The sequence below is a fragment of the Strigops habroptila genome, chromosome W, assembly GCF_004027225.2.
Source record: "Strigops habroptila isolate Jane chromosome W, bStrHab1.2.pri, whole genome shotgun sequence".
Classification (NCBI taxonomy): domain Eukaryota; kingdom Metazoa; phylum Chordata; class Aves; order Psittaciformes; family Psittacidae; genus Strigops; species Strigops habroptila.
The window spans coordinates 1860922-1876035 of record NC_044301.2 but is presented as its reverse complement, the minus strand read 5'-3'; the positions used below and the strand labels follow the sequence as shown (position 1 = coordinate 1876035).

At 44.3% G+C, this 15114-nt stretch overlaps 1 protein-coding gene across 1 annotated transcript in view; it reads left to right on the top strand.

Annotated features, from left to right (window-relative positions):
• The window catches only part of LOC115619035 (ran-binding protein 10), an 85100-nt gene that overhangs the window by 9213 nt on the left and 60773 nt on the right, over nt 1–15114 (top strand). Inside the window, exon 3 of the mRNA XM_030511049.1 lies at nt 11631–11683. Within this exon, the coding sequence (XP_030366909.1) occupies nt 11635–11683 (49 nt within the window). The 5' untranslated portion in view covers nt 11631–11634. The remainder of the gene's footprint in view (nt 1–11630; nt 11684–15114) is intronic.

Below are 15114 nucleotides of genomic sequence, written 5' to 3'. Positions count from 1 at the left end.
CACAAATAACTCCTGCTTGTGTAAAGGTGGTGTTTACAAGAAGTTCAACCTTAACTATATTTGAAGCACTGGACTCATTCTCTCAAATGTGTTTCTGGTCACTTGATTTGTCAGCACATCTCACAGCTTCTGTTTTCTCTGCTTGGTAAACAGGAGCAGTGTAAGACTCATCAGGGTAGGGCAGTCAACCCACAACTTACAGGCTGTTGTGACTCAGGAGGACAATTCATCTTTATTGTCCCCTTCATGCTGGGGCAACGTGAATTGTCTCACAGGTGGCAGTGCTCGTTCTTGGCTACCATTTTGGTTTCTTGACCTGTTTTACCTCCTCCAGCCACGTGGTGGGTTGTGATGGACTGTGACTGGGGGGACATCCCACCAGCCAACCTCAACTGTGTACAGATTCCCGATTCTAGCAGTGCTTTCTGTGGGAAAGAAGAGACCCAGAAGGGCAGAAGAGGGAGGTTGGGAAGACACTGGCAACAGGGTGTGTTGTTATCCTTTTTCCAGCACTGTTTCACAGTTGCTCTGGGATGTGCAGCCTGTTGTCCAGAGATACTGATCAGTGCTGCATTAGGTCATGGGCATTTTTCTGAGGGGGGGGGGGGAAGAGTACTTTGAGGAGAGTGGCCAGAGAGCTAATCAGGCTTAGTCCATACCATAGTTTATTTTAAATCTTCCTTTAGCTTTCATACACAAGTGCACCGTATCCCAAACTTAAAAATAGCTTTGTTTTTCTCTGAAAAAGAAAAATAAAGGTCAGAGGTATCAGTTGTTTAGCAGTCTTTACATCAGTAACAAGTAATCTGCCCCTCTCTTTCTGGCTTGTGTTTCTCCTTGCCAACTTTGCACTTCAGCATATGGTAAGCGTGATTGCTCTTTGAAAAGCCTTTCACTCGTGTGCTCTGATGGTTTCCAGATGCTGATAGAAGGCCTGTCCACAAAGCACTCTGCTGTAATGGCACAGTTGTCTGTGTACCCTCATCTGTGCTGTGGCCACCCTGTAATGTCAGGTGTGTCTGGATGTGGCTAAAGGGGATATCCTGTGGGAACTGTCTGCTTACTTGATCTTATGTTGTTCCACAGACATTCATTTAAATTAACACAGAAATAAATCATAGAATAGTTAGGGTTGGAAAGGATCTTAAGGTCATCTAGTTCCACCCCCCCTGCCATGGGCAGGGACACCTCACACTAAACAATGTCACCCAAGGCTCTGTCCAACCTGGCCTTCAACACTGCCAGGGATGGAGCATTTACCACTGCTTTGGGCAACCTGTTCCAGGGCCTCACCACCCTCACAGTAAAGAACTTCTTCCTTATATCTAACCTAAACTTCCCCTGTTTAAGTTTGAACCTGTTACCCCTTGTCCTACCACTACAGTCCCTAATGAAGAGTCCCTCCCCAGCATCCTTGTAGGCCCCCTTCAGATACTGGAGGGCTGCTATGAGGTCTCCACGCAACCTTTTCTTTTCCAGGCTGAACAGCCCCAACTCCCTCAGCCTGTCTTCATACGGGAGGTGCTCCAGCGCCCTGATCATCCTCGTGGCCCTCCTCTGGACTTGCTCCAACAGCTCCATGGCCTTTTTATGTTGAGGACACCAGAACTGTACACAATACTCCAAGTGAGGTCTCATGAGAGCAGAGTAGAGGGGCAGGATCACCTCCTTTGACCTGCTGGTCACACTTCTTTTGATGCAGCTCAGGACACGGTTGGTTTCTGGGCTGCGAGCGCACACTGAAGCCGGCTCATGTTAAGTTTCTCATCAACCAACATCCCCAAGTCCTTCTCCTCAGGGCTGCTCTGAATATCTTCTCTGCCCAACCTGTAGCTGTGCCTGGGATTGCCCCAACCCAGGTGTAGGACCTTGCCCTTGGCTTGGTTAAACTTCATGAGGTTGGCACTGGCCCACCTCACAAGTGTGTCAAGGTCCCTCTGGATGGCATCCCTTCCCTCCAGCATATCAACCAAACCACACAGCTTGGTGTCATCGACAAACTTGGTGAGGGTGCATCAATCCCACACTCCATGTCGCTGACAAAGATGTTGAACAAGACAGGTCCCAACACTGATCCCTGAGGGTCACTACTCGTTACTGGTTTCCAATTGGACATTGAGCCGTTGACCATAACTCTCTGCGTGTGGCCATCCAGCCAGTTCTTTATCCACTTGAGTGGTCCATCTATCAAATTGATGTCTCTCCAATTTAGAGACAAGGATGTTGTGCGGGACAGTGTTGAATGCTTTGCACAAGTCCAGGTTGGTGACGTCAACTGCTCTGCCCCTATCCATCAGTTCTGTAGCCCCATTATAGAAGGCCACCAAATTGGTCAGGCAGGATTTCCCCTTAGTGAAACCATGTTGGTTGTCACCAACCACCTTGTTGTTTTTCATGTGCCTTAGCATGCTTTCCAGGAGAATCTGCTCCAAGATTTTGCCAGGCACACAGGTGAGACTGACTGGTCTGCAGTTCCCTGGGTCTTCCATTTTCCCCTTCTTGAAAATGGGGCTTATTTCCCTTTTTTCAAATCCCCCAAGCAGATTCAGTAAACCATTCTTACCTTGTTCCCATTGGCAGACAGTCTTGCCTTAGCACGTCCTGCTTGCTCTGCTCCTGACTGTGACTGAGCTTTGGTGCTCTGAGGTTGAGACACTCATTTTCTGTGAAAGTTTCATGATGACTGATGACATCTCATACATGAAGTTATTTTCTGTCAGTGTTCTGCTAAACTCCTGCAAAAGCGAGTAACACTGAAAGCAGTTTTTTCAATGGAAAGCAAGTTGTGAGATTGGATTATCTGATTTGAAGTTGATAATTGGGGTTTTTTTTTTTTTTATTGCTTTTTTTTTTCATCAATGAAGTGGCAAGCAAAACTCGGGGCTTTGTAGCAATATCATGGGCCCATACATTGTAATGATAGAATATCAACTTCTCATTAAAAGAATTTATGAAATTAGGAAACAAAATGGAAGTAGCAATGGCGATGTGTGACTTTTTCACTTGTGATGTGTGTATTTAGGTATGTCTTAAGTCTGAGATCTAATTTTCAGGTGGTGATAATAACTTCTTTCTGTTAATTTTTTTTTTTTTTGGTCCAGTTTGAGTTGTGAGATTTTGCACAGTAAAGAAGAAAAATTTCAGGAAAAGGTGGTTTTGGCGTTTTGGTGTTTTTGTTTTTTCTCTCCCCTCATCTTGCTATTTCTGAATATCTGCTATAGAAAAGGTAGGAATATGGCAGAAGTCAAATATATCAAAATAAACTGAACATATTTAGAATGTGTAAAAACATTATTATAATTCAGTTCTTCAGAATATGGTTATGATAAATCATATGGGAACTAATTATTTAAATGTTCTGGCTTATAGATCTAAGCAATTATCTGTTTAATAATGAAATTGTGCAAGTTGCATAACTTTTTTAGAAGGGAAACTTTTTTCCTTCACTTATGAAGGTCTGGGATGATGAACTGCTAAAGCATTTATAATCTTAAAGGTTTTTTCCAACCTAAATGATTCTGTGATCTACTGCGAAGCTTGACTTCAGCTCTGCCACTGGTGCTGTAAAGCTGAACTGTGTTAACTGTGCGATATCTGCATTATAACTGGGGCCCCTAGCGCAAGAGGGGTGTGGAGCTGTTGGAGTCCAGAGGAGGCCATGGAGATGCTATGAGGGCTGGAGCAGCTCTGCTCTGGAGACAGGCTGAGAAAGCTGGGCTGGTTCAGCCTGGAGAAGGCTCATTAAGGGGAGACCTTAGAGCAGCTCCAGTGCCTAAAGGGGCTACAAGAAACCTGGAGAGGGGCTTTGGACAAGGGCCTGTAGGGACAGGACAAGGGGGAATGGCTTTAACCTGACAGAGAGGAGACTGAGATGAGGTCTTAGGCAGAAGTTCTTCCCTGTGAGGGTGGTGAGGTGCTGGCACAGGTTGCCCAGAGAAGCTGTGGCTGCCCCATCCCTGGCAGTGTTCAAGGCCAGGTTGGACAGGGCTTGGAGCAACCTGGTCTAGTGGAAGGTGTCCCTGCCCATGGCAGGTGGTTGGAACTGGATGAGCTTTAAGGTCCCTTCCAACCCAAACCAGTCTGGGATTCTATGATTCCGTATCGACTGCACTGCCACATTCATTTTCTTAACTGCTTTTCTAGGAATTGGGTTTCCGTTGTACCAGTTGTATAAGGCTGGATCTCTGTTTCCACGCTACAGTTTCAATCTTCCTTCTTGTTTATAAGTTCTGTGTACTGGTGCTCACCACATCTAACCTTTGCTTCTTGTTGTGGAGATAGCAGCATGTAAAGATCTGTGAATTCAGTGTGTGTTGCTTTCCCAGTGCTCACCCTAACTCTGGCTATGTGCCACTGCTTTAAAGAGAGGGTGTTCTTACCTCATAAATAGGTTTATCAAAACTTTGTTACTTTTCCTGTAATGTGTTTTCCACATAATTAAAAAAATAAAAAATAAAAATAGACCTTACCTAAAAATATTAGTTATTTCTTTCTGTCATTTCATGAAAACCTGCGTTAGCAGGTAAATCTTCCTTTCGTAAGAGTTGTTACCATCCATTTCCTGATGAGAGCCTAAACCAGAGCAAATCAGCCTGTAGGGATGGGAGAATACCTCCTAAGAGAACCAGCTACCTTGTGGAAGAGAATGGCTGGAAAGCTGCTCATGGAAAAGGACCTAGTTGTGCTGAATGATGGAGCTAAACATGAGCTACCTTGTGCCCCAGTGCCCTGGGTTCAGCAGTAGCAGTTATTTTTCTCCTTCCTAGTAGCTGGTGCAGTGCTGTGTTTTTGACTTTAGTCTGAGAACAGTGCTGATAACACACTGATGTTTTTAGTTGTTGCTAAGTATTGCTTACTCTGATTAAGGGCTTTTCAGTCTCATGTTCTGCCAGTGAGGAGGGGCATGGGAAGCCGGGAGGAAGCAGAGACAGGACACCTGACCCAAACTGGCCAAATGGGTATTTGAGACCACAGCACGTCATGCCCAGTATAGAAACTGGGGGGAGTTACCCGGAAGGCCCAGATCGCTCCTCGGGTCTGGCTGGGTATTGGTTGGTGGGTGGCAAGCAATTGTATTCTCTCTCCCCTTGTTATTTCCCTTATCATTATTATTATTGGTGGTAGCAGTAGTGGTTTTGTATGGTACCTTAGTTACTGGACTGTAAACCCATGGGAGTTATTTTCTTTTGATTCTCTTCCCCATCCCTCTGGGAGTTGGGGGGGGGAAGAAGGAGGGGAGTGAGCGAGCGAGCGGCTGCGTGGTTCTGAGTTGCTGGCTGGGCTTAAACCATGACACCAGGCAGCCAAGAAGCCAATGGCATCCTGGCCTGTATCAGCAATAGTGTGGCTAGCAGGGCCAGGGCAGTGATTGTCCCCCTGTACTGGGCACTGGTGAGGCCGCACCTCGAATCCCGTGTTCAGTTCTGGGCCCCTCACTGCAAGAGAGACATTGAGGTGCTGGAGCAGGTCCAGAGAAGGGCAACAGAGCTGGTGCAGGGCCTGGAGCACAAGTGTGATGAGGAACGGCTGAGGGACCTGGGGGGGGTTTAGTCTGGAGAAGAGAAGGCTCAGGGGGGACCTTATCGCTCTCTACAACTGCCTGACAGGACGATGGAGCCAGGAGGGGGCTGGTCTCTTCTCCCAAGGAACAAGTGACAGGACAAGAGGAAATGGCCTCAAGCTGCACCAGGGGAGGTTTAGACTGGAGATCAGGAACAATTCCTTCCCCGAAAAGGGTGTTCAGGCATTGGAACAGGCTGCCCAGGGCAGTGGTGGTATCGCCATACTGGAAGTGTTCACAAACTGTGTAGACGAGGCCCTTAGGGACATGGTTTAGTGGTGGCCTTGGCAGTGCTGGGGTAATGGTTGGATTTGATCTTAAAGGTCTTTTCCAACCTAGTTGATTCTATAATTCTACTTGGCAGCAGAGTGTTTTCTTCTGATTTGAGTTTCACATTTATATTTTTCCTCCTTTTTTCCAGTGGAGAAAACAGGAACTTAAGCTGCTGTTTGAAGCTGACTGTTATGGTGGACTGAAATGCAATATTAGTCTTCAGTGTGAAACTTGCAGTCTTTATATGACTTGCCCTCATTTGGATGCCTTTCTTTTAGATGTGTGTAGTGTCTCTACTGTCTGTCTTTACTGTTTTTTAGGCTTCATTCATGCCAGGAAATATGAACTGTTGCTTAGACTGGCAGTCAAAGAATCTTATGTCCATTCAATTGTGGAAAGCTGTTTAACTTCCCTAATATATTGGATAAAAAATTTTCAGCGATTCTGAACTCAATTTTCAGCAGCTCATTTGGAAGTGAGGTTTGTTAGTCACCTGGTCAAACCAAACAGAACTTCCACATATTCTTTTGGGTGTCACCAGAATAAATAATCAAAGTATTCATTTTAGTAATGCTTTATGCTGTTCCCAGGCTGAATGCACCATTTGCCACTGACACGGTTTATGTGACCTTTGTTGAATACCAGCTGACTTAGAGAACAAAGTCAGCTGTCAAGAATGAAAAAAATCTGGAGTCGAAAAACCAATTTGGTGCAACACCTCAGCTTCAGGTACAGTTGGTTTCAACCACAGTATTTTGTAGGGTTTGGGGTCGCGTTGGATGTGATGGTGCTTGGGGTGACAGATGGAGAAGTTGGTTATTCTATATCCCAGCGATAATTTTAGCCTGTTGAGGTTTGTATTATGCCTTTTCTTTCTTAAATGGTGCTCAAGTCAAGTCTTCATCTCTGATCTTTATTTTCTGTCTTTCGGTATTCCTACATATATTGCTAATCTACATCATCAGTGTTTTCCCTTCCTGAAGGTAACTCAGAAAAGGGACAGATTTGACCCTTCCTACAGCTGACAGATACCAGTTGAACATGATCCTAGAAGTGGAAGGGAGCTGGGAATCTGATACCTTGGTCTATCAAAAACAGTTTTTTATTCTTCTTCTGTAGTTTTGCCAGTATTTATTCATAAACAGACTGAGAAGTGTTATGTTACCACATTGCTGCCTCATTTTGTTCTGCTCACTCACCTTCTCTTCCATGTTCTTTGGCTTTTAGAGCTTCTCTGCATTTCTAAGGGCTGATGGGCAGCGTCTCCTCCATCCCTCAGGATACTTGTAGTTGTTTTTAATGAGCTCTTAAGAATTTTATTTTCTTGCCTTTATCTTCTTTTCAGCCTTGCATTATTTGTCTTTACTGACCTCTGCTTGGGGAACTGGGATTCTTTCTGTCAGTGCTATTTCTGAAGCACCATTACAGAACAGCGCAACATCCATGAGTAAAACCAGAACTGCTTCTGCTTCAGAGGTCCATTATATTCCATTATGTAGTAGTTCCAAAATATTTATTGTTACAAGTTAGAGACAGTTGGAATCCAGTATTTTATGTACCATAGGTAATTTTTTTAAACAGATGCAACTTGCTTTTTCATGGCTTTAAAATAACATGCCCCTTCCCCCACCATAACTGTGACAATGTGGTTTCAAGTGGTAAATCGATATGGGTTATCATTTCTTTATATATCACTCTTTAAAACTGGCATGAAGTCAGGGTCCACCTCAGACAAGAATGATAGTTCAGAGCTTTGCACAAGAGACTGTGGAAGTCTCTGAAATGCCCACTAGTGTGATGGGGTGTATTATTAGTCTTTAACTTCATAATTTAGTATGATTATTTTAGACTTAGCTGTGGGCGTTGAAGGAGTGGGGTGCATGATAACTGGGAGGACAGGATTCCTACCAGATAGGTGTGGTTATTATAAAAAAATGCAGGATGCAGTAAGCCTTTGAATCACAGACATACTTCTGGAAGAGAGGAATGTCCCCTGGTTAACTCGTGGCTCAGCTGGGCTGCTTGGTCTTGGCTGGGCTGCGTAATAAAATGTAGGAATTTCTACTGCATGTTAGTGATGTTGTTAGTTCACTAACTGAGCAGGGCATGACTGCTTTGTTGGAAGTTGTGGCCTACAAACCAAATTATTTAACATCTATGTTTTTAACTTTTAAGTTGGGGCCTCACTGTATCTCAGCATACACAGTTGTCTCTCCTTACAGCATGCTTTACCCTGGCATGGTGTTACTGTAGCAGCAAAGAAGGGTTCTAGGATTGTGACTATTAGACAGTGAATCAATGTATTTTTTTCATCTCCCCATCTTTCAGATGGGGTGAATTTTGTCTGCCTTCCAGGTAAAGGCACTTGGAAGAGGAGTGGTGTAGATTGTTTTACCATCCTGACTCGGTACCTTTCAGCAGGTTATGAAATAAGGGGGAACCATAGTATTTTTCTTTTCATGACAGAGCCTTAATAAATCTGTTCTGCTAATTGTCAGAACGAGCATTTGAGATAAGTACTCTTTTTATGTTTCTTGGAGAAAGTCTTGTAGCTTTTTGGGTAAAGAAATACCTCCTTTGTTTAAAGAATACTGCCCTGGTCCAGTTAGGACCATGGACTAATTGCTTTCTCCCTCCTTCTGCGCCACATTTATTTTGCATATAGCAATGCCTCACAAGGGGTGATTGCTTTCCAAGTGTTCCGGGGGAGATGCTTGTTGCTTCTGGGATTCTTAAAACTGGAGAATAAAAAGTACAGATATACATGGAGTTCTTTTGCAGAGTTCTCTATTCTACCCAGTGGGTTCTTCATTCCTGCACTTGAAAAGGCAAATGCAAGTGCTGGAATTCCAGCATTAGCTACCTGCTGTCAAAGGGCAGGTTTGTTCTGAAGATTTTCTGTTGGGTTCATGAGGATTTTTGTGGGTCGCTCGCATAAAGTAGCTTTAGACTAGCCAAAAAACTTTTCTTACGTTGACTTTTTGGCAGGCTCTCTAGGTATCAAGTTTGTTCTGAAGAAGTAACTTTTGACTTGAAGAATTGCTTCTCACATGGGTGGATTCCCCTTTGGGGACAAACTAAATGCAGCGGTTGGTATATTCCTCTCCTTGTATGACTGCTTAGAACAGCCTCTTTGAGAGATCCCTGCGTTTGAAGTTAGGTTAGTTAAATATTGTCACTCCTGTGAAATAACTTTCCTTGTAGCTTTTTGGATAATTTCTGCCCAGTGACAATATATAATGCTTCCTGGCTGAGTAAATGCATCTGAGATCTTTTGTATCTGTAAGAGTTAAATTATAATTTGGAAGTACAGTCATCACTTCAGCTCTTTCCATCTCTTTTCCAAGGAAAGCCTTTTATTGGTAGAATCAAAAAAAACCCAACCCAAACATCTTTTCTTCCCCCCCCAAGTTGCAACTTAAATTTGCGTATATTAAATCTCTGCACTGCAGAATCCACCACGCAAGTTCTTTTAGGAGCCAGAAGTGATGCTGTCCTATTTAAAGGTCACTGGGCTGGAGTAGCATGCATGCTGATGTTTACTGCTGATGTACTCGGGAACTGGGGAAGGGAACCAAAAACTTTGTCTCTTTGAACTTAATCTTCATAGACTCCTAGAATAGCTTGGGTTGGAAGGGACCTTAAAACTCATCCAGTTCCAGCTCCTCTGGACTGGCTCCAACAGCTCCACGTCCCTCTTGTGCTGTTGCCCCAGAGCTGGACGCAGGACTGCAGGGGGAGTCTCTCTAGAGTGCAGCAGAGGGGAAGAACCCCCTCAGCCTGCTGCTCACACTGCTGGAGATGCAGCCTATTCTGTCACCGTGCTGTAAGATCTAGAGGGAAAGCTATTGGCAATTCTGCTGGTCGTGTGCCGTGCAGACACGTGTGTGGAGTGAGCATTTTTTGGCATGAAGGCTTGCTACCAAGGTCCTTCATTCATCTGCTGTGGCCAAGGAGAACTGGTGTATGGATGAAAGGCAGAGCTGATGTTATGGCTGGTGGGAAGTGTTGCTGATTCAGTATAATCAAATTTTAAAAAGCAGCTGGGATGAGGTGCAGGAGAAATCTGGAAGAATTCGGTGCTATGGTAACTGCCAAGGCTGCTGGTAAGTGGAAAGAAGACTGTTCTGCCTGAATCACTAGCATGTGTCTGTGTTTACTTTTTTTGTGTCTCCACTCTATTTAGAATTGATCTACTGATGCAGTATTTTTGAAGCTTCTGATCTGGTCGGGGGGGGGGGGGCAGCAGTCCCAAGTGTTCCATGTTCACTGCTGAGAAGATGGTTTTAGGAGGTGCCTGGTTTTATTTAAGGTATATATCTTATGTATGATGGATAATGGATTTAAATGTATCATTACCCAGACCCCTAAAAAAAGTGGGGTTTTTTAATTTTATTTTATTTTTTTCCTTCCTGTTTGAAGTGGGTGCTAATGTTTCTGTGCACCCTCTTCTAAGAGTCTCTTGGAATCCCTCAAAAAGAGACTGCAGTTAATGGATACCTCAGATGGAGTCTGTCCACACCTGAAACCTCCAAAACCAGGGATGATACAGGCAGGCAGACTCTACAGAGATTTACATTGAATGATATTTAATGTTATAATTTATTCATAAAAATAAAAAAAAAAACCACTCAAGCAAACAAGCAAGGAGTAGGTCTGTAAATACTGCTTAACTAGTTCTGAATTTGTTGTATATGCAAAACTGGTTTGGAGCATTTGGAATTGAGGAAGTGAGCAGCTGTTCAGCTCAGTTCTCATCTGCAGTCAAAAAAAAAAAAAAAAAAAAGGAATAATAGAGACCAGGAGGGGGAGAAATAGAAACCAAAATAGAGAATGTCATTATACTGTTGTCTGTAATAATCACCATGTGCATTTGTGTTGTGAGTGATGCTCACAGTTCTGGTTTCCCCTGGCTCCTCAAAGAGGATACAGAACTGGAAGTGTAGCAAGAGTATTAAGATGTATAGAGGAGCTTCCATAAGAGGAACAACTGAGTTCATTGCGAGTAGTCAAACTTGAGAAGAGACCATTGGGGAGTGGGTTATAAATGAGGACTGTCAAATCCTTGAGTAAAGTTAACAGAGAAATGCTCTTCCCCTCTCTTCTAATTCTTAAAATGCAAGCATCAAGCAAAACTAGCTTGGACAGTAATTGAGTGGTGGAGCTGTAGGATGGTGTCTTTTCAAAGAGCTTGCAAAGGTTCAGAAAGTGATCAGATTAATGGAGGAAATCTACTGAGGTGTGAAATACAGAAAGAACACCTTTAGAAATGTGTAAAATGTGTTGGACAATGAAAGAATGTTCTTGGAAAGTACAACTGTTTGCTATATCCTGTGCATCCACTGCCAGCTGTTCCTGGAGGCAATACCTTAAGCTAGATAGACATTTGTCCCCATATACTATAGCTGCCCTTAGGTATTTTTTATTCTCTTGTTAACCACCTATATAAATGGGGGTGTTTTTTCTGATATATGGAAGAAAAAACCCAAACAAACAACAAAACAAAGCCAACAACAAAACCCAAAAACCCCAGTAGTTTAGTTGCTGATTGCTTTTCAGTCCTCTTCCTACACATGAAGAGCTAAAGAGTAGCTGTAGTTGTATACCGGAAAGCTGTCAGTCACTAAAGCAGACTGACATTTTATCTTGCATTCAAGAAAATAATGGAAAAGTGATTTCAACATTTACCTTAAATGTTTGTGGATTGGGTTGTGGTTTTTTTACTGCTCTATTTCTGCTGCAGGAAATCTGGTGGCTTGGCCATTCTGTGATTGACTGATACTTTGTTTTTTTGAAGGTACATGGGAATAGGACTTTCTGCTCAAGGGGTCAGCATGAACAGGCTTCCTGGTAAGTCAATGTTAAGGTTTGTTTTGGTTATCAGTCTTGTCCTGGGTTCAGCTGTAACAGTTATTATTCCTTCTTAGTAGCTGGTGCAGTGCTGTGTTTTGGCTTTAGCCTGAGAACAATGCTGATAACACATGGATGTTTTTAGTTGTTGCTAAGTAATGTTTACCCCAATCAAGGACTTTTCAATCTCATGCTCTGCCAGTGAGGAGGGGCACGGGAAGCTGGGAGGAAGCAGACACAGGACACCTGACCCAAACTAGCCAAAGGGGTATTCCATACCACAGCATGGTCATGCCCAGTATAGAAACTGGGGGGAGTCACCCAGAAGGCCCAGATCACTGCTTGGGTCGGGCTGGGTATCGGTCGGCAGGTGGTGAGCAATTGTATTGTGCATCGCTTGTGTTTATTGTTTTCTTTTCCTTTTCGCCTTTTAGTTTCATATCCTCTCCCCTTGTTATTTCCCTTATCATTATTATTATTATTGGTAGTAGCAGTAGTGATTTTGTATTATCCCTTAGTTACTGGACTGTTCTCATCTCAACCCATGGGAGTTAGATTCTTTCCATTCTCCTCCCCATCCCTTCAGGAGCTGGGGGAGGAAGAAGGAGGAGGGAGTGTGAGCAAGCGGCTGTGTGGTTCTAAGTTACCAGCTGGGCTTAAACCACAACAAATCTGTGCTAAATGTTCATTTGAAAATAAAGTCCTGGAAAACATGCTAAGGCACATGAAAAACAACGAGGTGGTTGGTGACAGCCAACATGGCTTCACTAAGGGGAAATCCTGCCTGACCAATTGGGTGGCCTTCTATGATGGGGCTACAGAAGTGATGGACAGGGGCAGAGCAGTTGACATCATCTACCTGGACTTGTGCAAAGCATTCAACACTATCCCGCACAACATCCTTGTCTCTAAATTGGAGAGACATCAATTTGATTGGATGGACCACTCAGTGGATAAAGAACTGGCTGGATGGCCATACGCAAAGAGTTGTGGTCAGCGGCTCAATGTGCAACTGGAGACCAGTAATGAGTGGTGTCCCTCAGGGATCAGTGTTGGGACCTGTCTTGTTCAACATCTTTGTCGGCGACATGGAGTGTGGGATTGATGCACCCTCAGCAAGTTTGCTGACGACGCCAAGCTTTGTGGTTTGGTTGATATGCTGGAGGGAAGGGATGCCATCCAGAGGACCTGGACATGCTCGTGAGGTGGGCTGATGCCAACCTTATGAAGTTTAACCAAGCCAAGGGCAAGGTCCTACACCTGGGTTGGGGCAATCCCAGGCACAGCTACAGGTTGGGCGGAGAACGGATTCAGAGCAGCCCTGTGGAGAAGGCCTTTGGGATGTTGGTTGATGAGAAACTGAACATGAGCTGGCTTCAGTGTGTGCTCAGAGCCCAGAAAGCCAACCGTGTCCTGAGCTGCATCAAAAGAAGTGTGACTAGCAGGTCGAAGGAGGTGATCCTACCCTTCTTCTCTGCTCTCATGAGACCTCACTTGGAGTACTGCGTACAGTTCTGGTGTCCTCAACATAAAGAGGACATGGAGCTGTTGGAGCAAGTCCAGAGGAGGGCCACGAGGACAATCAGGGGGCTGGAGCACCTCCCATATGAAGACAGGCTGAGAAAGTTGAGGCTGTTCAGCCTGGAGAAGAGAAGGCTGCGTGGAGACCTCCTAGCAGCCTTCCAGTATCTGAAGGGGGCCTACAAGGATGCTGGGGAGGGACTCTTCCTTAGGGACTGTAGTGGTAGGACAAGGAGTAATGGGTTCAAACTTAAACAGGGGAAGTTCAGGTTAGATACAAGGAAGAAGTTCTTTACTGTGGGGGTGGTGAGGCACTGAAATGGGTTGCCCAAGGAAGTTGTGAATGCTCCATCCCTGGCAGTGTTCAAGGCCTGGTTGGACACAGCCTTGGGTGACATAGTTTAGTGCGAGGTGCCCCTGCCCATGGCAGGGGGGTTGGAACTAGATGATCTTAAGGTCCTTTCCAACCCTAACTATTCTATGATTCTATGCAAGTGGTTCTTAAGTAACTTTAGGTGGTACCGAAATGTATACTTGGTTCAACATTTAATACTTTTTATGGTAATTTGCATCTGTTAATGTTACTTCTGCTAGATTGGTAATGGCAACACTGTCTCTGCAGTATCCTGCTGGTCTGAGGTGATTTTTGATAGAAACAAGTTTTACTCTCACCTATGATATGTGCTGAAAACCTTAAAGACTGAGTGTTCCCTCCAGTTAACAGTTATCCAACTGATCATGGAGACTTTTTTTATGAAGGAGCATCTTGCTAGGGCATGCTGGGCTAAAGCTAGCTTGGCTGGCTGCATCTCTCTGGCTAGATAACTTTTATTTTAGTGATTAGTCAGATGACACTTGAACTTGATTGGATTTTTTTTTTCTTCCCTGAGGTTTTTTTTTATTCACTCACATAATAAAGCATTGAAAACAAATGTTAATGACAGCATATGCTTGTCTTGCTGTTACCTGTCTGATACCTTATAGCTCACATGATCAAGGGACTGAAGGTTTGTGAAGCTACAAAGCTGAGAAGGGCTATTAGCTGTTATTAGAAGGGCTGAGTGCTAGTAGTGGCAATGCCTGGGCTATGGAAGGGTTTCACAAGGAAAACTCAAATGTGGGTGATGCAAGAGAATCTTATCTTGGGAAATTTCTGGGCCAAATGCCTTCTAACTGTGTCTGATTTCTTGCTGGTGATACATTAAAGAGGCCGTGATGTGCATGCCACAGTTATTAATGCTGTAGAGTACACTGGGATGAGAGCATCTACAGAAATTGTCTTGGTGGTAGTGGAAGAAATCATAGAATCATCATACAATCACGGAATCCCAGGTTAGAAGGGACCTCAAGGATCATCTGGTCCAACATTTCTAGGCAAAGCATGACCTAGTGTAGATGTCCCAGCACCCTGTTCAGCTGAATCTTAACAGCGTCCAGCATTGGGGAGTCACTGAGCAGAGTGGGACAATGACATCTTTATCTCTGCTGGTGATGCCCTTGTTTGATGTTCTCCAGCACCCTGTTGCCTTTCTCTGCTGCAACCACTCACTGGTCACTCCTATGGAGCTTGTGTCTCTCAGGACCCCCAGCTCCCATTCCCCAGCACTGCTCCTAGCCTGGGCTGCACTCTGGGATTGGGTGACTTCTTGCAAAGGAACCAACTTTGACTATGAACATGCTGTGCAGGAATTGCAAGAAATGCACAGATTTGCGTGTTAGTTTATGTGCCATTCCCTCTTTCTTCCCAATAGGTCTTGGGTTTTGGAGTCGTGATGCTGAAGTGTGCTATGTAGGAGCTGTCGTTTATCATTGATGGACTCGCACAGTTTTTATAAGCAGTTGAGAATATCAAAACAAGAACTGCTGAACTGGCAGTTGTTTTTGTGCCTGGAAGCATGTGCAGTTTCCTT